This window comes from Dicentrarchus labrax, unplaced genomic scaffold, assembly GCF_905237075.1.
Source record: "Dicentrarchus labrax unplaced genomic scaffold, dlabrax2021, whole genome shotgun sequence".
NCBI classification, from domain to species: Eukaryota; Metazoa; Chordata; class Actinopteri; family Moronidae; genus Dicentrarchus; species Dicentrarchus labrax.
The window spans coordinates 19670841-19691673 of record NW_026136704.1 but is presented as its reverse complement, the minus strand read 5'-3'; the positions used below and the strand labels follow the sequence as shown (position 1 = coordinate 19691673).

At 40.5% G+C, this 20833-nt stretch overlaps 4 protein-coding genes across 5 annotated transcripts in view; 1 reads left to right on the top strand and 3 right to left on the bottom strand.

Moving 5' to 3' along the window:
- Window positions 1-2418, bottom strand: part of sik2b (salt-inducible kinase 2b) — a 43218-nt gene extending 40800 nt beyond the window's left edge. The window contains exon 1 of the mRNA XM_051397309.1: window positions 1823-2418. Within this exon, the coding sequence (XP_051253269.1) occupies window positions 1823-1960 (138 nt within the window). The 5' untranslated portion in view covers window positions 1961-2418. The remainder of the gene's footprint in view (window positions 1-1822) is intronic.
- A 771-nt stretch (window positions 2419-3189) lies between these two features.
- Window positions 3190-9419, bottom strand: laynb (layilin b). The gene is made up of 7 exons (XM_051398390.1): window positions 8980-9419; window positions 7471-7777; window positions 7144-7301; window positions 6739-6783; window positions 6007-6084; window positions 5750-5867; window positions 3190-5378 (listed from the first exon to the last, which is right to left on the bottom strand). The coding sequence occupies exons 1-7, from the start codon at window positions 9050-9052 to the stop codon at window positions 5051-5053; spliced, it is 1107 nt and encodes a 368-aa protein (XP_051254350.1). The 5' UTR covers window positions 9053-9419; the 3' UTR covers window positions 3190-5050.
- A 6070-nt stretch (window positions 9420-15489) lies between these two features.
- Window positions 15490-18534, top strand: LOC127362009 (zona pellucida-like domain-containing protein 1). Its single transcript, XM_051397257.1, has 11 exons — window positions 15490-15510; window positions 15803-15931; window positions 16116-16342; window positions 16523-16713; window positions 16852-16924; window positions 17004-17101; window positions 17209-17292; window positions 17413-17584; window positions 18050-18149; window positions 18243-18266; window positions 18377-18534. The coding sequence occupies exons 2-11, from the start codon at window positions 15838-15840 to the stop codon at window positions 18532-18534; spliced, it is 1221 nt and encodes a 406-aa protein (XP_051253217.1). The 5' UTR covers window positions 15490-15510; window positions 15803-15837.
- Window positions 18535-19008: 474 nt separating this feature from the next.
- Window positions 19009-20723, bottom strand: zgc:162608 (uncharacterized protein LOC100037332 homolog). Of its 2 annotated transcripts, none has more exons than XM_051398840.1 (4): window positions 20627-20723; window positions 20398-20456; window positions 20219-20312; window positions 19009-20102 (listed from the first exon to the last, which is right to left on the bottom strand). In XM_051398840.1, the coding sequence occupies exons 2-4, from the start codon at window positions 20450-20452 to the stop codon at window positions 19250-19252; spliced, it is 1002 nt and encodes a 333-aa protein (XP_051254800.1). In that variant the 5' UTR covers window positions 20453-20456; window positions 20627-20723; the 3' UTR covers window positions 19009-19249. The 2 variants fall into 2 exon arrangements, with proteins under 2 accessions (XP_051254800.1, XP_051254802.1); XM_051398842.1 differs by having other exon boundaries at window positions 19009-20099.
- Between the last annotated feature and the right edge of the window lie 110 nt (window positions 20724-20833).

Below are 20833 nucleotides of genomic sequence, written 5' to 3'. Positions count from 1 at the left end.
GGACAACGCTGTGATCAGAGATGGATAAATGCAAGACCTGCTGGGCTGACGGACAGGACCACATGGGAATGGGCCAGCACTGTGTGAACCCACAAGCTGCAATATGTACATAATGGGATGAAGGGGTCAGTATAACACACAGGGGCCATCAGTAGAAAAAGTAGGTTATGCACACACACACACACACACACACACACACACACACACACACACACACACACGTACTACACCTATCCAGGAATATGCATACAGATGCATCAGATCTGCCGTTTCATGTGTCATTAAACTCTGGTTTTCTTTACACACACGCTCTAGGCTAACATCTCTTTGCCCTGGCAAATGCTCAAGGCAGATGGCATCACATGAAGTGGATAGCCTGCCTCTCCAGCTGACCTTGGCCACTATAACAAACAGGCCAGGGGACTGGCCGAGCCAAGCAGCTGCGGTGGCTGTCTGTACCAACCTGCGCTGCTTGACCTCTACCAAACCAGTAACCTGAAAACCACCAACAAACATGCATGTTTCCATTCAACCCCAATATCACACCGGTTGAAGGAGAGGTGCAGCCACTCGGTAAAAAAAATCACCTGATGCACCGAATGCATGAATTAAAAACCTGTGTTCACACAGCAGTTAGTGTTACATGGTAGCAGATTACCTGGCTAGACTAACACTGCGACACTTCACAGGCTTCAATAACCAGAGTAACACGATAAGAGTCTTAAGAGCCATTTTCTAGTTATTCATTAAACCTACCAAAGGCCTCTTCTCGATGATGTAAATCTTTGTTTTTCTGTACAGTGTTCGACGACAAACAGTTGGGAGCTCTAGAGATCAAAGATCATAGTGTGCAAGTATGTTTTCATAAGCCCCCCTCATCCACCTCTGTTTCACTCCCTCGGTCTCACACAACCCAGCCTCTTCACACACACACACACACACACACACACACACACACAGACTGGACACTCTTTACATTAAATCCCTGTGTCTCTGGCATTACAATACAAACGTCATGGCACTCGGTGGTACTGGTCAAGAAAGGCCTCTCTGTACGGTTGCTGACATAAAACTACTAGTAAACTCAGACAAATCCAAGCCCTGTTCTGTGCCTATGCTGCATCGCCTGAGTGTGTTCAGTGTTTCTCCAAACTAAAGTGAAGACCCCCCAGAGCAGCGTCAGTGGACTGCTGTCTGCATGCATGCGTGCAGAACACTTTGCTTTCCAATTACAGAGCTCTGGCTGGCATATCCTGCACCTTCTCAAAGCTCTCGGCACTGCTGGTATAAGAAACCACGAAATCACATCATTATTTGGATTACATAATGGGACCACCGACCCATGCTGCATGCCCCAGATAGGCAACTGTGATGTTTACACCCAGACAGACTCTTGAGCTGGTACACTGTGGCACTCTGTCTGGGTCGTTACCAAAAAAGCAGTACAGGTGTATGATGCTGGTCTTGGAAAGAAAGCATGCATGTTTACAGTTGTGTTTCCCAGCAGCACCGGTGGTCAGACCTCTTACTGGCAGTGATGTTGGCTGGCTGAGGGGTGGGGGGGTGTGGGGGGTGAACGTGCAGTCAGTCATTGCTCCTGTACCTGCAGGATTCAAACATACCAGCTGTTGCTGGCCCCCCTGGAGCAGCCAAGTGACCGGCAGTTACCTGATCCAAGTTTCTATTAGCGCATGATGTGGACAGCATTTCGGTATCTGCTTTGAATATCTGGGGTGTCAACTAGTGCATAAAAAGTTATGTAACTCGGCTGAACAGTAGCATAAGTTAGCTTTCAGGCTAACTAGTTCATCGACACACTCACCTCGGTCTTCGTTATGCGGTGTCGGGCCAGCTTCACCACAGCGAAATTGCCCTTTCCTAAAGTGCGCTCGATGTCGTAAAAGCCCACTCGGACCGGACCCCGGATCAGCGGTTTTTGGACACTGTCAGCCATGACCATGCTGTTCTTAACTGGGACTGTTTGTGGGGAAGAGAAGGAGGTAGCCAGACGAGCAGGGGAGGAGAGGGTGAGGGGGTGGGGGGGGGGACACACGGGGGGCTCTCCGCACGGGCTCGCTTTGGGGCAGCTACAGATAAAGACGAAAGGAAAACAAACCGCCCGCCGCCGCCGCCGCCGCCACCGCTTCTGCCGCCGCCGCTCGAAGCGTGTCCATTAAAAATAGACAAAGTTGATTTCTGTGTCGCCCTGCCAGCTTGGACGCCAAATGTGGCGACACTCTCTCCGTCAGCGCGGCGAAGATACGAAGCAGGCCATTTGCTGCTCCCGGGGGCTGTCACACCACGTTCTCCAGTACAATAGGGCTATAATATTTCAGCTCGAGGTGCCTCTATCAGCTACAGAGCACACGAGTTGACTTGCAAAGAGGCATCATGTTCTCTCGTTGACGTGTATTGACGTCAAAGCCATGGGGGTATTTGTACTGTGGGCGGGGCCACGGAGCCGCTCCACACTTCAGTGCCAATTGGTTGCCAAGACAACCAGACCCACCTCTTACGTCAACCGGTAAAATTGCTATTCTGAAATCTGTTTGCTTGTCTTCCCCTCCTTGATTGCACGCATAGGTAACTTTGAAGTTTGGTTTTTTTTCTTTTTGCCCCGCAGGTGCTTAATAAGCTTTTTGTCGACTGCAAGTGAAAAGTGCAGGCAGAAAAGGGTTAAATTAATCCTACATCAGCCTTGAAACGACCCTCTTTTTTTTTTACTTCCTCATAGCAATGTGCCCTGCAAGAAAGGAAAAAAATACGTTTAAAACAAAACAATAAGCAAGGATTTTATAGATTTTTAAAAAAGAAAATACATTACGCAGCATGTCTACTTTTAGTCATACAGTCTAGAAAAAAATGCACGGGGAATTACAACTATATACTATTTTATAATATATAACATTATATAATGAAACATGGAGGACCTAATGTGAAACTAGACATTTTATCAGCTACAAAGACACTTTGGTCAGCTACATAACAGCACCATCTGTTGGCATAAATATGAAATTGAAGCAAGCTTAAGCCTTTTGAAATACAGTAGTATTTGTACTTAGGGAACAGGCATTTCACATTCACACACATTTAATGCTGCACAGACACTCCCCTGCACACTTACACAACTAAAAACACATTTGAATATACCTACATTATTATAAAATAAGGAATTCAACCACACATATCTTTGGATCCAAACTTGATTTAGATACTTTATTTTTATACACCCCAAAAAATCACGTCATGTTTGAGACACAGCACCCAGCAGTTGTTCTCTTCAGCTCATGCAATGACAGTCTAACACAGAACAGTGGATTACTAAGCGGGCAGGCAGAGCTTCGCTCTGAAGGCCTCCGCTGTCACGCACAGACTTCCTGAATGTAAGAGTTCCAGATGTGCTTTTGGCATTTCCTGTCTAACATTCTCCAAGAACACACTCAGCCTCTCCTTACTGGGCTTGCTACATCTTTCCAAGACACCGACCCAACAGCCCACTCAGTACACATAGCACAGGCATTTGTGTTCAGTAATGTATATCCACTTTTATTTTACAAATTTACAAGGCAGGCATATGTTTTTACAAGTAAACACACAGCTGAATGAGTCTGTGACATATTCCAAACTCCTAAAAAGTCTCCGTACTGTCAGGTCAGAGGGAGGGTTGAGTTTCTCACACAATCGGTCGGGAAAGCACACAGCTTTGAGGTTTACTGGGGTCAGCAGAGTTCTGTCATCATTGTTTCCGCATGTACTGTCCTTTTCCCTGACATCAGAGTCCAAACAGGAAGCCTTTCACAGGGCTGACACCACTCTTCAGGTTTCGAGAAAGGGTCAGAATAGTCCCTAAACAGGACAACTCCACTGCCGTAGAGAGCCAACAGGATCTTTTTGTCCTTGTGTGTCATAATATGATGACGTGATTGGAAAACTGGCTGAGCAGTTTAATTTTGGATTGTTTACAACATGAGTAACTTTGTGTGGGTTCTCAAAACTTGCACTTATATTCCCGGGGTTAAATGTGCAAATCACCACACCAAATATTGTAGCACTGACCTGACTCATTTCCGCTTATTCAAGGTCATTAATGCCTCTTTGAAAGCTACTGTGAAGTTACATAATTTGTCGGGATTATGTATCACAATGACATAATGCCACCATCCCACATAACACCTATGGCCCATGACATAGCTATATCTCAGCCAACTGTGAGACCGTAGCTGACAAGATTCAGCACTCTTTTTCCTGTTTTGTTTTTTATTATTTTCTTATTAAACCTTTTCTCTCCACATGACTGTAGTGTGACAGTTGGTTGACATATGGCTATGTTATGGGCCCAATTCTGGACCACCTGTGGAAAATAACTAATTGCTGTATTTGAGCCGAATGTAAGTGGACTGTGTGGGCCTTCAATGGGCCAGAACAAGTTTGCTATGTGGGATAAGGTTGACATTTGTGGTCTCAACAAGTATTGATGATCCCCAAACTTTTAATTTATTTAATACTTTGGTTTATAACCAATTACCTGGAAAACAAATGACATTCCCATCAACCTTAGCTTAGTGTTTAGTCCTAATTAGCAAATGGTAGCATGTTAACACACTAAACTAAGATGGTGAACATTGTAAACATTTAGCTCACAGAGCTGCCAGCATGGCTGTAAACTCTTGTTTAATAATAAAAAGTATTAATGATATTTGAAATATATTATATTTTTTTATAAAACCCATCAATTACTCCTGCATCCAAAGGTATGCCATGCTGAGATCCACAATTTGATTGACATTTTGAAAATTCTCGACTGCTGGGGTTAGGGGGAAGTTCATGGCCTAAATAGGGAGTTTCAGTAGACAACTTCCTCCTTTAAGCATTAATCTGACTGCAGCTTTGGATGCTGGATGCTCAGGCTCGAGGCCGATACAGCCACGTGTTCAGTAATCCTGCACCACACAAGTAACCAGTCGGGTGTACAGGAAGAAAGGGATGGAGAACATTGTGTTCCTCTGTCAAGCTGGGTTATATTCGTTTGAACAGATGGGCATCAACAGCGTTATCCATAGATCTCATTTTCCACCCAACCAGTCTGACTACGGCAGCGCCGGCTCTGAGCTTTGCAGGTTTCATAGATGTCATTGGTCACAAAGCCGCTCTCCCTGTCTGCACATGACACATTCTCATAATCATCACACTGGGAGTCCTGGGATGGAGCACAAGGGTACTTTGTCATGATGCCGGCTGGCCTGCTGCTGTCCAGAGCAGTGTGAGGAAGTTTAGTAATGTCACTAAAGGCGTAAGGTCCTTGCACGGCGTAAGGTGAAGCTGTTGTTGACATCAATGGTTTTGATCTGCTGGGATAGCCTTGTGTTTCTGTCTTTCTCCTGATTATAAAAGAAAGGACATTAAAGAGCACAGTGGGATCATCACAACATGGTTTAAAGGGATCATCTGTGAAATTACAAATTTATAGGCCACATTTCCTATAGGTTTTTAACCAAAAATATATATAGTTATATAGAAATTGTGTGCTCACATTGGCCAAAACTCAGTAAACACTGCATCAATGTACCATATTAATAAATACATATTCCATAAATCCATTATACACATAAATATTAGCTGCATCTAAAATGCTTCTCAATATGTGATTTTATTACTCTGAATCCACACAAGTTTTTTTTTTATTTGAAGTGCAACAGACAGATACATGGTATGGCTTTTAGTATAACAGCTTATACTTTTCTGCTTTTACCTCTTAGCGTGCTGTTTGTAGCAGAAGAACCCAGCAGCTGCAAACAGCAGCAGCAGTAGAGCAGGAATAGTTGCATAAAGGATGTAGGAGACATACAAGGTGTTGTCTGAGAGAGATACTGCAAAGGAAAGAACATTACTTAACTTACATAATATAACATAACATAATATAATCCCCTTTATGTTTTCCTGAAAACAAGGGCATTCATTCTAAGTATCAAGAATAAAAGCTTCTAAAGTGTTTTTCTCTTTTCTTACCTGATGACTCAGGTAGTCTTATTTTTACCCTCTCATCACTTTCTGTAGTTGAGAATACATTTGGCCTCAAAGATGGAACTGGAGCAATCAGAAATAAAACATCAACATCATCAGATGAATATGACACAACATTGTTTATCTAAACATTGGAGAGATTCTAACTTTTCTACGAAAAGAATCAGTAAATAAAACATATGAGAGTTTGACTTATATTAAAGGTACTAACAATATTACAGGTATTATAATACATGATGAATGCCATGTTTGGAGTCTAATTATTTGAATTTCCTTGTTTAAATTTCCTTTTTGTCAGATGATGTGATCACACGCATCTCTACAAATTTGGTTAAAGTACATATGTTGATTCACTTTTTATACAACTGAATATGTAAAATATTTTTATTTCCTGTAAAACAACTATCCTTAAAGGAAACAGTTTTATTTTCTACAGTACACTACATCATGCATGTACAGAACTGTACTACATGTGACCTGCAGATTATACAAAGTAAATAAACCTTGATACCTTTTGCCCATTTTATTCACACAAAAAGAAGCTGACAAATTAGTCATTAAAAGTAAATAAGTAATAAAAAGTAGTGATGTGGAAGTTTAGTCTGACTTTTCTTGATCTAAGTATAAACACTTTAACTGTCATTTGTTATCTGTATCCTACAGGAACATCAAGCACACACGGACAGTATGTGTGGGGTTGTCAAGTGTACGTTGTACCTGCATGTGCTGTGTTCCCTTCCTCAGTAAATACTGGTACGTTTTCTGTGAAAGACAGAGAAGGGGAGGGTGAAGCGATGAGAGTTGCAATATGCAACCACACTGCTTGATGCCACTTTACCCTACACACTGGACCTTTAAACACTGTCAGATGTATCTTTTTATGTTGCCAGGGAGCAGAGGATTACAGTACTCCAGGCCACAAACATTAAAATTGTGCACTACTTGTGTAGCGCTACCTACCTGTTGACAGCAGTGGCCACATTTTGTTAATGGTCTTTGGAAGATAAAATTCAGATTTTGTGTATTCAAGAACCAAATAAAATCAGGAGTGCCAAATGTCAGTAATTCCCAGCTCTGAGCAGCCAGGTACAACAGCACAGTGTCTGTGATCTCCTGGCTCACCTTCTGGGTATTTGCACACAAAGTTGTTCTTGGAGTTGCAGTTGTCATCATTCCACTGGAACAGGAAATGACCTTCTTCGTCAGGTGGTGCAGAGGGCTGGTGGTACAGAACCACACACATTTCACTACCACACGATGGCTCATCCCAATGCCAGTTCCTGCAGTATATAGAATACACAAGTTTAGACTTGTATCACATTTAAATTGGACAATATACATTGTACTATTTTACTTTATATTTGAGTTTCTTATTCACAAATTCACTGATGCAGCTGAAACATCCATACATAAAGAGTGAAAGGTTTAAAAAAAAAAAAAGAGAAATACCTGAACTTGGCCTTGCTTCCATCCAGCCAATAGTACTGCGAGGGGCAACCTGGGCTTGTGGTTCCTGCCTTAAAGCGCTGTGGGCTGCGGCGGAGCCCGATCCAGAAGTCTCCATCTCCAGCCTGCAGCTGCTGTATGAACCTCTCCATCAGTCGCTGCTCACTTTCAGTTTCGATGCTGAGCAGCTCGCCTCCATCCAGCCTGCAGGCCTGCCTGGCATCCTCAAAGGTCAGCCTCCGCCTGCTGTCCTGAATGTAGGACACCTTGTAGCATGGCCGCTCTGTGCCGCGCCGACAGATCCTTTGGCCTGGACACCAGAGTCAGCATCAGGGAGATACCCATGTGGCAGGAAGATTATAAACTATCTACTACAGTATCATGGACGAATTAGGAACCAAAGTCTGTGCCACAGTGTACCAAAGTCATCCCACATTTTCTTCAACGTAGGTAGAGTAGACCACATGGAAGTGGAATTATAGTGTAAAACCTATATTGTTTTGTTTTGTTTTTTTCTAGGTCTTGTGCCAGTCAAAATACTTTGCATGCTGTGGTGCAGAAAAGAAGAATTCTTGAATATGTGAATCTGAAATGCAGTGGTTTGCTGGGGTGGCACAGTGAGTGGGTTAAATATTGACTTTAGTTATTATGACTTTTCACAATAAATCTTCATTGTCCAAATGCATTGATGAATCTTTTAATCTTTTAAAACATGCCAACAGGCAGACAATAGATTAAACCAGTCTGTCCTATCAAATAAAGGCATAAAAAGACCAAAAAATATCTTTAAAACAAACAAACAAAAAACTGTGGTACCCAACACCAGTCAGGCTGCATTATCTAGAAGTTGAAAACATGAGATTGTAATATGAGAAAGGTGATTTTCTCCTTTCCTTTTCCAGAAAAAAAAAAAAAAAAGATTAGATTGGAAAACATTTTTTTAATTATTTACTCATCTGGCAACCCCTTAGATTCACCTCAGGGCCACTTGTGGGGATCCCGACCCCCAGGTTGGTAACCACATTACAAGTAATGAAAATGAACAGCCTCTTCAATAAAAAATGTGTTTTGTACCATTTCTATTTTTACCTCATCTAGAATTGAAACATAGTGCCAGTCTATAGGTTTTGATTTGATCTGTTGAATACTGCTACAATCGCATAAATGCTGCGACCTCCTGACTTCAGATCAGTGATCTGAATCATAAACAGTCTGTTGATGTTAATTTTCCACCACATCACGCGCAGGCAGCTGTGACTGCAGCCTGATATCATTATAATCCACATATTGGGAGCTTTAGGCTTCTTTACGGGTGGCTCTGCTACTAACCTCGTTCACTTTAACCACTTAAGAAAAAAACGAAAATAACAACAAATGCGCAACCTTGTTCAGCTCTGCATGCAAACTTTTTGAAAAACAAACAAACAAAAAATAAATTGAAGTTCTACCTCGGACATAAAATACATAATATTACTGTCTCAGCAGAGTTTAAAATGGAGTTTTCCTTCTTACCATTTATTTTAGAAGCGGATCCAGGGTGGAACAAAACGGCGATAACAGTGCCAAACAGCTTCATAAAATCCATCTCTACATGTTCACTCGAGTGTGCTGGACGATTACCGTTACAATCGAGTGTAAACTAGCTTGTTAGGAGATAAACTTGAGCTTTTCAAACCCTGTGATAAACACAGACTAATGACAGAGGCAGCGCAGTCTGTCCAGTCAAAAGTGGGTCGACTGGTGAAGGCGTGCATATGGCGTCTGGCTGAAGAGGGGGAAAAAAAAAACATGAGTTAGATAGTCCAAGATTTTTGCTTTGGAAAAGACTAAATACTGTTACTTTTCAGTGGTTCTTTCCTCTCCAGATGTTAACTCAAACCACTGAGGCAATCAGTGTCCTTTTTTTTTTTTTACTAAATTAGCAAAATCCCATTTCACATATAGTAATGTCATTATAATGGGATGAATAGAGTTCTTTGTGCATATACTATGTATCATGCTCCCTGTGTTAAAATAAAGAATGAGTATCTCTCTTTCTTATTCCACTACACACACACACACACACACACACACACACACAGTGATTGATTGCTGTCTGGGGAAAAATAGCTCTGAGGAGAAAATGAAGCGAGAAAACAGAAACAAGGTGGACTTCAAAAACTTCAGTGTTGCGTGTTAAAAGTACAACTCAGTTTGTCCTTTTCCTTGTCTGGTAAACGTATTGATGTCATGTGATGTGAGGTTAATCAACCATGCATCTGCTGTGGCTGGTGAGCCCTACAACAACAACAACAACAACAACAACAATGACAACAACAAAAATAGCTCCAATAAAGCAAACATAAGCATTTAAAAGGAAACTGACTCAGAGCACGTAGTGAAAACACTATGTGAAGGGAGAGCAAGGACATAAAAGGGAGATAGGGACTGAGTGAGAGATAAAGAGGAAGAGGGTGAGGGAGAGATTGCCCATGAAACAGGAAAGCATGCAGAGGAGGAAGAGGAAAGGATCTTTTTTCAGAACCATACTTCCTGTTCATTGCTTTGGTTTGGCTTCCAGGCACTGGAGCTTACAGTAATATCTAGAATATGAATGATTGTGAAGCTCTGGAGAAAGTCTTGTGGGTTACGTGACATAATGAAATAATTTTACACTGCTTATTCCAGAAAAATCATCAGACTGAAACTTCCCCCTAAAAGACTGAAAAAGGCTGAATAAATGGTGGCCTGCTTCTTTTATGGTTGAATGAAAATACTGTTTTTGTTGTTCTTGTGGCCTTGTAAATAACACTGATTATCTGGTTATCATGGCACCTGTCAGTGGGTGGGATATATTAGGCAGCAAGTGAACATTTTGTCCTCAAACTTGAGTTAATGTGTTACAAGCAGGAAAAATTAGGATATGCACGACTTTGACAAGGGCCAGATTGTGATGGCTGTACGACGGGATCAGAGCATCTCCAAAACTGCAGCTCTTGTGGGGTGCTCCCGGTCTGCAGTGGTCAGTACCTAACAAAAGTGGTCCAAGGAAGGAAAAGCAGTGAACCGGCAACAGGGCCATGGACGGCCAAGGCTAACTGATCCATGTGGGGAGCGAAGGCTGGCTCGTGTGGTCCGATCCAACAGACAAGCTACTGTAGCGCAAATTGCTGAAAAAGTTAATGCTGCTAGAAAGGCGTCACACAGTTTGTTGCATATGGGGCTGCGTAGCACATGTTACGGTTGATCAGTGCAGTTTGGAAGTCAATCCTAGTCCAGTATACAACTTATACAAGTATTTTATTATATAAGTGTGATGTTGAAACCTAAAGACAAGACAGAGAGCAAAAATCAATGATGTCTGCCAGTCTATGCTCTTTGTAGGCCTCACGCCTCGTTTGTTGCCCATGTTACTGAATCTAGTACTGTAACACAATGTACATGATGATCAGATATGTTGAAAGATTTAAATCTTATGTTACAAGACACAACACAAAGAGACACACACAGACCTCACCACTGCCCGCAGTTTATCCTCCTCTTGTGTTGTATGATTTTTTAACAATATCCATCAACAGATGACTCTGGGAGCAGAGTAATAAACATCAGCTCCTCTCCATAGAGAGCCCAGAGAGGACAGACAATCACAGCCTGTTTTTTCTGTGTAGGTCTGTTGTCTACTACCTGGCTTCAGGCCATCTTTCTGTCTGTCTCCCTCATCTGGTAACACAATTGTGTCTTGCATGCAGGAGTCTTGTTGACAGACTGAGCCTCCGAATGCTTGGCATGTGTGACCTGGAATGATTTTTCCTTGTTTTGGTCTATCAAAGCCTCTAAAGTTCATTCGATTATTGGCCAGTGCACGCAAATGTTTGTCATGTGATGAAGAGCTGTGACTGTTACAAACACAGCCCCTGTTGAGCTTTTCTCACATCATCAGTGTGTTTATTGTTGGGCAAAACAGGAATGCACCGTGGATAATTTCACAACAGGGCTTTAATGTTGGACTGTATATACAGGTGTTACTGTGTAATCAAACACAGCATGTGCAAACTCTATATTGATTGATTTGTATATTTGAGCCCATGTGGGCTTACAAGACACTAGACAGCAACAAAAATCAGCATGACCACATCACAAATAATAAAAGATAGCATTTCATACAAATCATTGTATAAACAGATGTATGAAAAGATCCTGTGAGAAGGCATTTTTGTACATAAACACTTCTATTTCAGGATTTGGGCAGACACATTGTCAGATTCAGTCTCAGATTCAGTTTTTCCATGGACCCAGATTTGCAATGTGGTAATTTAATTAAACGAAAACTGATCATAACTAGATTTTGACACAGAGACCCTTTTCCAAGACCTGAAAATCAGGATCCATCAGGCCATTATCATGTTAGTTGACACTTGTCACATACAAAATTTCAATTTAATTGGTACAAACACTTAACATTTACTAAGCCCAGAGCTTTCGGTGCCCCAGAGCGGTTGCCCACTTTGCCCGGTTGTTGCAGGACAAAACCATTATTTTTCAGTGAAAAAAACTCAAAGTAAAGAATGAATGAATTGAGATACTATGGTCTAAAATAAGAATAATCTAAGAATTTCAAACTCAATATTAAGACCAAAATTGCAATAAAGCCAGATATTGGCTTTAATAAATGAAGGAACAGGGGACTGGTGTATATCAGCCAATTATTTGACACAAAAATAATCATTTCAAAATCTCATTCTAAAGTAATTTACCTGCCCAGAATAATTAGATTTTTTTTCAGTCAGACATCTATCTTCATAAAGATAAAAATAAGAAAGAATAATAAGAAAACAAACATATTAAGATATATATTATTTAAATATAGAACCGATTTTCATGCAATGTCAATGTGAAGAACAACACAAGAGAACAATAAACTCTATTTATAAAAACTATTTGGGTTGTAGAAAAATAAAGAAAAAGGTGGCAACTGGAACAAATGAATGGGATGAAACTTGCTTGTCTGGTCACAAACGAACATAAAGTTTTACTAGGATCTCAAAAACAGGTATTTCAGAACCCAGGTCATAAAGGCTGAATATGAAAAATATTTGGGATTATGTTTGAGGGATTGTGGCCTCCAAGGACACCACTTCACATTAAGGGGATTTCCAAATTTGCTGTTTTACTGGAACGATGTTTCTTTCTATTTATTTTTTAATTATTCTTTTATCATCTAGTACTCTCTTCAGTTATATTAGGTGTTGTTGGCTTTTGTTTCTTAAGTATGTATCTCGTGCTTTTGTATAGTATAGCACAAATAAAAAGACAAAAACAAAACAAAACATGACTTTATTTTCTGTGTCTTTGTTAATTCCAGATTATTTTCTACCTCTTTTGTTTACTGGAATGGATATCTGTTGGCGTTTTCCTGAGAGCTAAATACACAATGGCACTCACTGTGCTGTCTGTTGGTTGAGGAGGAAGTTGTGTCTCTTGGCTTGCACTCCTCAACGCTGGTGATTCACAAGTCTATTAGAAAACAGACAACAACAAGCTCTGTTTAAACTCTGTCTAACTTTGGCCACCAGATGACACCAAACTACTCATGAAATTACACCCAATTGGTTGTTGCCCAATGACCTCAGTGGTGGAAAGTAATTACTGGTACGTACATTTACTGCAGTACTGTACATAAGTACAATTTCGAAGTAATATTTTCACTTTATGCTACTTTATACTTCTCCACTGCTTTTCAGATAGAAATATTGTTCTTTAACAACACCAATATTTAACCAATGTTTTTGCTGTGGGTCTAAAATTTAGCCTAGTTGTCATCCTGCATTTATACAACTGTTCAAATTTCACAAAAAAAAAATATATTAGAGAAAATACAACAAATTAAGTAAACTAAGTAAACAATGTACACTTTTCTTCTAGACAGTTTAGACAAAAGCTCCTCTGCAACACTGGAGCAACTGTTTTTAAGCATTACCACTCCGTTAGTTGTCTACGTGATATGTTATATTCACAACCTGAATCATTCATTAGCTACACTAATGATCTACTTTACTGTACTCTGCCCACACAAAGTATCGTCTCCTTACAAGCTTCCCAGCGTATCCTCTTTCTTTCAAAAATAAATCTGTGTCCTGCCCTGGGACTTATTTTCTACTGTGATTGTATGTCAGCAACCATTGTTGCTCTTGCTGAAAGGAACCAGTGAAGGTATACACTAATCACTAAGCACATTGTCATAATAATCCTGTCAGTTTGGTCTTTCTGACTTTAGTCTTTCTAGAAGCGATTAAGAGTTTTATTGTACAGTTTTATCATTAGACAAAACAGACATTTAACATTTAACCCAGTTATGGTTAATTTCTATCATGTTCTCTTCGATTAACAATATATTAATATCGTTATCTTTCTATTATATTTTCTGTTATTTTCACAACAGTAAAACCTATTATGACTGGTCTATAAAACAATGTCAAACAACTGTCATTTTCATTGTTTTTTATTATTTGTTTAACTTAAAAGAAACTTCTTCTAACCCTTTAAAGAAACACTTCACCCATCTATTTGTCTATCCCTGGAATTATAGATACATAGTTTTATTGGGGAGCGGTATGTTATTTTTCAAATGTAACATGCTAGAAACTGCACTTTTAGCAGTTCACATGATTTTTGAATTTATGAATATTATTTAGTTATAATTTTATTAGTTTATTGATAGTTTTATCCTGACCCTTTGACCTATGGACAGGCGAGCATTTTCCAGACATCTCCATGCAGACATTACCTCTAACCCTGCTGCCAGAACAATTAAAGGAAAATTCAATGGAGAACGTGATCAGAGTGCAGAAGAATGGTGAATGAGTTGTTTTTAGGGTGTCCTGTGAGGTAAAATCCTTAGACACAGGCAAGAACTGAAGAGATTGTAAAATGATGACGCATGTGTGGATAGAGTAACAAATGTCTTCTCTCACCATGGGCACTTTTGCAAAAAAAAACGAATGCTCCTTTTCATTCCATATTTGTGAGGGACAATGGGGCTTCTCAGTTGAGCAGTAACTGTTGCGGCCTATAGCTACTGTACAGCGACAACCTGCAATGCAAGTCTGTGGAGACAATAGAGGAGTGGTTTGGCATGCAAGGTATATTAACAAAGGTTGGTCATGGTTGGTACTTTATAGCTTATGGCAAACATGATCACCTTTCAAGCATTCAAGGTGTTTCATTCTCAAGACAGCCAATCTCAACACAATGATTTTTTATATCTTGGGAAATGTCCGTCTTTCTTTTGAGGGTTAAGAGTTACTGATATATTTTCATTACAGTTTTTATGTTTTCTATTATATCTTTATAATGTTTTTTGCACTACATTTCCCCTGTGCTGTTGTGTCAAACTTGAATTTCCTCTACAGGGGATCAAAAAAGGAACATCTTATCTTATCTTAAAGGTGTTATCAATACAGTATAATCAGAATTAGCATTAATTCTGCAAGTTTTAGTCATTTCTCTTTTAAGTGTTTGTTTTACCAGTAGCATTTCACTGCGGTGTGATGATCAAGAACCTGCAGGTTTTTAGTGATGGAATTTGGTGTTAAGTAAATGACGTATCGATGAAATACAGTTCTTTCCCTGAAGTGCAACAATTTTACTTACCAATAAATTTGTACATTGCATCCAAGTTTAAATCTCATTTGCCTCAGCACAACCAGCCAGCAACTGTAACTTTCACCTCTGTTCTTGAATAAAATTTTTGATAGATGGAAACCTGAAACATCAGTTGTACTTAACCTGAGGGATCTATGTCAAATTCCACTGACACATTAATCCACTAGGTTAAGATCTGACAGTGAACCCTGCCAGGAGCTGCTGCCTAAATCAGAAGTCACAGTATGTGTGTGTGTGTGTGTGTGTGTGTGTGTGTGTGTGTGCGCATAAGGGTCTATAATTAGTTGAAGATATGGCTTGAGAGTCACACCTCTGTGGTTTTAGGTGTCTTGAGGCTGTCAAACACTATAAAAGTCACATTATGTGACTGCTTGTATGACACCTGCTCAGGTACCAGCCAAGGTAAGACCCTCCTCAGGTTGTCACGCAGGTCTCTATCTGAAATTCATTCATTTTAAATTGCTTATAGAAATTAGGAATCAAATTTTAAAAAGGTTTCAGCTATGCACAACAAAATGTGCAACATCATTTGATACTGAAAATTATAAAATCATAAAATGATATGATAAGTTTTTTTGTAAATAATTACTAGTATGTTTTCACATCCGCTCTGACTCAGTTGAAAATGTCATTCTAGAGTTATGTTGTTGTTTATTAATGTTCTTATTGTTGTTTTTCCTCCACATAAATACAGCACTGATCAGTCTGACTGAGCCTCCTCGAGACAGAATGACTCTTTACCTTTGTCTCCCTCTGCTGGTTGTGCTGCTGCAGCCAGCTCTGTGTCTCTACAACTGCTCATCTGAGTATAAGAGGACCCCAGGTGGGTTAACTGTTTGACAGGTTGCTTTTCCCAGCTGCTTAATGTTATGGAAGTTTTCTCATCTCTGACTTTTCAGCAACACCTGGATCATCATTTGAATTTTCAAAATTGCACAGTATTCAAACATAAAACCTTGCTGCTATCCTTTATATCTCCTTGGTTTCTCTTTGTCCCTCTTTCTCAGACAATTCTGACCTGGCAGTGGAGTGTGGCACCAGTATGATCACCCTGGAAATCAACCTGTGCACAGCTCAGTGGGCAGGTTTCAACAGCACAGACCTGGCTCTCAACGGGAACCACAACACTACGATGTGTCTGGGTGATGTCGATAATAGTGTGAATCCCCCAGTCATCCGTTACCAGCTTCATGTTAACCACAGTCAGGATAATCCTTGTCGCCAGTCTCTGCAGGTCAGGATGCGTCTTGTAGAAGATGCCACTGTAACGATGTGACTGGAAAGATTAGGGAGATATTATCATATATTCAAATGGACAAGTAGTTCTTGTGGTTTTACTGCAACAGATATTTAGATTTTTATTCAGTGTTAAATGGAATATAGAAGAAAGTCATGTGATTGTTGTTTTGTTCAGATTGTGGATGAGGTCCCGGACCCTGCAGGTCCCTTCAGCAGTTTCTTAACTATCCAGTCCGTTATCATTACTGGGTACATTGACACACCCAGAGCTGACCAGGGGCTGATCAGCTACTCTACAGATCTCTACTACCACTTTTCCTGCCGCTACCCACTGGAGTACCTGATCAACAACACACAGATTGTGGCGTAAGTAACCATCCATCTTAAAAAAAACATTAGACAAAGGGGATATTTATATGATGATTTATATGAGCAAGCTGTAAATGTCTGAACACATGAAATTGACCTGGCCATGTAGTAATTCTTTTTTCCATGATTGTTTAGCTCCTCAGTTTCTGTGGCGACCAGCGATAATAATGGAACCTTCATTGATACACTGAAAATGGGCGTTTTTAATGTAAGTACAAGTTGGGATTCAGTTGCCTTATAGAGCCTTTTTTCTTGACTTATTTTACGCTGATGTCTTATTTCTCCAGGACACCGACTTTAGCTACCCGTTGGTGGTACCTTCAACAGGACTGGAGCTGAGAACCAGGGTCTATGTGGAGGTCAAGGCTGTAAACCTCACTGGAAAGTAAGCAATACTCATGCTCATGGTGAATTGACTTATCTGAAAATGAATATTGAAATAAGCATTCTTCTGGAAAATAGTAACTCATTTGCCAACCGTCCTGTTTTTAGTTTCCATGTACTGCTGGATCACTGCTTTGGCACTCCCACTGCATACAACATGTCGCACAGTGAGCAGCACAACTTCTTCACTGGGTATGGAAGTATCTATTATTAGAATATCTTCATACATGGTGCAAATAATATAACTTCTACATATTTATAAAAAAAGAGAAAAAAAAAGAACTATATATAAATAATTATTTTCTCCACTAGTTGTTCAGTTGACCAAAGGACATCTGTGACAAGCAATGGCCTTTCCAAAACTGCCCGATTTAACTTTGAGGCCTTCCGCTTTGTTCAGCACCGTGACCAAGCAAAATCCAGCATCTATCTCCACTGCATAATGAGACTCTGTGAGCCCAGCAAATGCCAAGAGCTGTTGTCTGTAAGTTTAGAAGTCAAGAACAAATGACTTTACTTCAAAGACATCAGAGAGAGTAACGGTAAAGCAACTTCAAACGGTACCCCATGGTAGTGTTTGTAGGGCAAAGATTGTAATGATTTTTTACCATATATTTAACTTGCCTGTTTTCTGCTTCTTAGCAGTTGATGAAAATAGAAATAAATATATAGAAATAGAATATTTTTAACCTCATTGTTGAGCCACGTGAAAGAAATGTAGAGATGGGAAATGACTGCCACAAAAGTCCTTGGGCTGATTCAAACCTGGGACGTTGTGGTTCATGGTTGGCACCTTGAACCCCCAGGCCACCCCAGTTTGTCTTCATTGTTTATTTTTCAATTTTAGAACCTTTTCCCTAACTTAAATTGTATGTTATATGATACATAGTTTACATCATACAACATAGATCAAACTCAACCCAGCTGAATGTTTGCTGTTTTTTTTCAGGCCTGTAATAACAGAAGAAAAAGATCTTTGACTCCTTTTGGAGAAGAAACCACAGATTCTGCCACTGTTTCAGTTGGACCTCTTTACACTGCCAGTGAAGGTTAGACCCAGTAAAAAACCAAACCACTCTAGTCAACCATTATAAAAAGGCGACTTTTTCACTGACTCTTTTTCTTATCTTCCTTTACTGCAGATAGGCCATATGCAGCTGCCTACAGTGAGTATACCTTGATCACATCCATCATTCTAGAAATACATCTTAATATCTTGAATATTTTACGACAACCCAAAAAGTAATCTCCATTGATCTCCCCCTGCGTGCATCAGGTAATGACGTGGCATCAGAGAAGGATGATGTGAATGTGACAGGCCTGGTGGTGGGGGTGGTGTTTGGCTCGGCTGCTGCTGCCTTGCTGGTTCTGGGAGGCTGGTTCGTCCTGAAGAAGTTTTATTGGGTGGGAGGATTACCTCATGCCTTTGACTGACAGATCAACTGCCTCGTCATCTCATACCATACTGTAATGTTTATCGTGAGAACACAAAATCTGATAATGTTGTCACTTTGCATTCATTATCACATGTTCTTGACACTGGTGTCTTATATAACTTTTTCTGTCTTTACTTACTGCATCTGCATTCAGGAGTCACTCATTGGTTATGAAGGAACAGTTAAACCTGAACTATGTGTAAAAAAAGAAACATTAACTAAATATTTTATGTCATAAATTTGCTTGACAACGGTCGCTTTTCTGAACAGTCCACTGACAGTCTTATCAGTTTGTATGAGTTTTTGTTCAGAATCTAGATTGCTTAAAACACTTAAAATATATTTTTGAGCATATTAGAATCTACAGTATGTAAGTCAGACTTGTTTCTATGTTTTGCACAAATTATAAATAAAGTTTGAAATCAGCTTGATGTTGTACTCGATATTGCGCAATTTAAAAATCACCAACAACTTTTCTCTTCAAAAGCAGCATCTTTTTACATAGCGTAAATATACACTGACATTTATACACTCATTCACATACAGAATGAAGCATCAATCAAAAACATACATTTATAAATATTTACAGGCTTACTTACTTACTTGCTAGTACAATGGGCAAAAGAACAAAACAAAAATTCATGGACAAAAATACAAGAATCACTTTAATGTGACCATAATGGCAGTTAATTAGTATTTTGTTGTCTCTGCCACTAGACTGAGTGCAGAATGTCTTGAATCAGAGCAGAGAGTTTAATTGAAAAGTCCTCCTGCAAAGTGCCACCTGTCTGTATAGATGAGGAGGAAGAAGGAGAAAAGCTTGAGGCTCCCTGGACCTCCAGCTCTTCCTCCAGCCCCTGAAACAGCCTCTCTATCCGGGCATGAAACACTTGGCTCTGCAGGGCTGCATTTTGGCAGAACCGCTCCATACTGGCAGTCAGTTCAGCCCTATGAGGCTGTGCAGTTTCTAGCAGAGCAGCAAGCTCTGTTTTGAGAGCCCCTACCCTGTTCTGCGCCTCCACCCTCAATAAACTCACTTCCTGTCCCAACCTCGAGCTAATTTCCTGCCAGAGCTCTGGCTTGGCTGCCTCCTCCTCACTAGTGCTGATCTCTTTCAGATGTTCGATCACCCCAACGGTTTTAGTATGAAAGTCTCTGATGATGTCGGCCACCTTGGAGCTGCTGTGCTCCAGGGTTTGGCTGATCCAGTGGAAGGCTTCCTGGTAGAGAGCCGGACTGGCCTCAGCCTGGGCCTCTGCTGTCTCCAGGCCCTGCAGATAGAGGCTCAGCTGGCCACACAGATCTTGGGTATTGCTGCTGAGAGAGCTCTGGAGCTGCTGGGTGAGGGGAGCCAAGCGCTCCCTCATGCTAGCCAGGGTGGAGCTGAGGTGTGCTGGAGATGGAGACAACCTCTCCTGCAGCTCGGCCAGCTCTTGGCGCAGACGGGCACGCAGACGCTCTGACTCCATGTTGAGCTTGTGTTGCATCTCTTCTGCCACATGATTTTTGCTGTGATCATCTTGGTTGTAAAGGCCACTGCTGTCTATGTGGGTCTTGTAGATTCTACTGAGCAAAGAGAGACAAAAATTTGAAAGTGTTTTGACATTTATTCTCTTTAAATATTTCCCCTTGACTTGAGTTGCATGTTTATTTCACTAGTTTACTTAGTTCAGTCAACTTACTCCTCATCCTTTGTAAGTTCTGTCTTATCATGAGCCTGGTTGGTCTTTGAATCAGTCCAGGTAGCCTCCCTAGTGTTACGGTGGAGTGGGTATGCTATAGACAAAGAAAACAGACATTAAAAAAAGAAATACATGGCAGATTGAGAATATTAAACAGCATTTGAGGGAGTAATATATACCTGAAGTTGTCAAAAATGACAGCGTGAAGATCAAGACTTTCAGATGCATGTTCATTTTTCTGTGGATGGACAGATGAAAGAAATACATAAGAATTTCACATTAGAACAAACAAATGACTGAATACTGAACATTTTCTATAAATGATCTGTCATTCCTTCTATATACATTCATTTCTCAGTCTAACACAAGACAAGAAGATCAATATGTGAAAAAGTGGCTGGCCTTTACCTGAGGATCAGGGGTCTGCAGAGTGGCTTCTCCTCTCATCTGACTTATAAAGGTCCTTGTTATCAGAGCGGCTGCCCAAACTCTGCCTGTGTCAACAGTCAACACGTGGAGGGTCACAGTGATGACAGAACACAACATGCATAGAGACACAGAGCTACACAGATCACACACACACACACACACACACACACACACACACACACACAC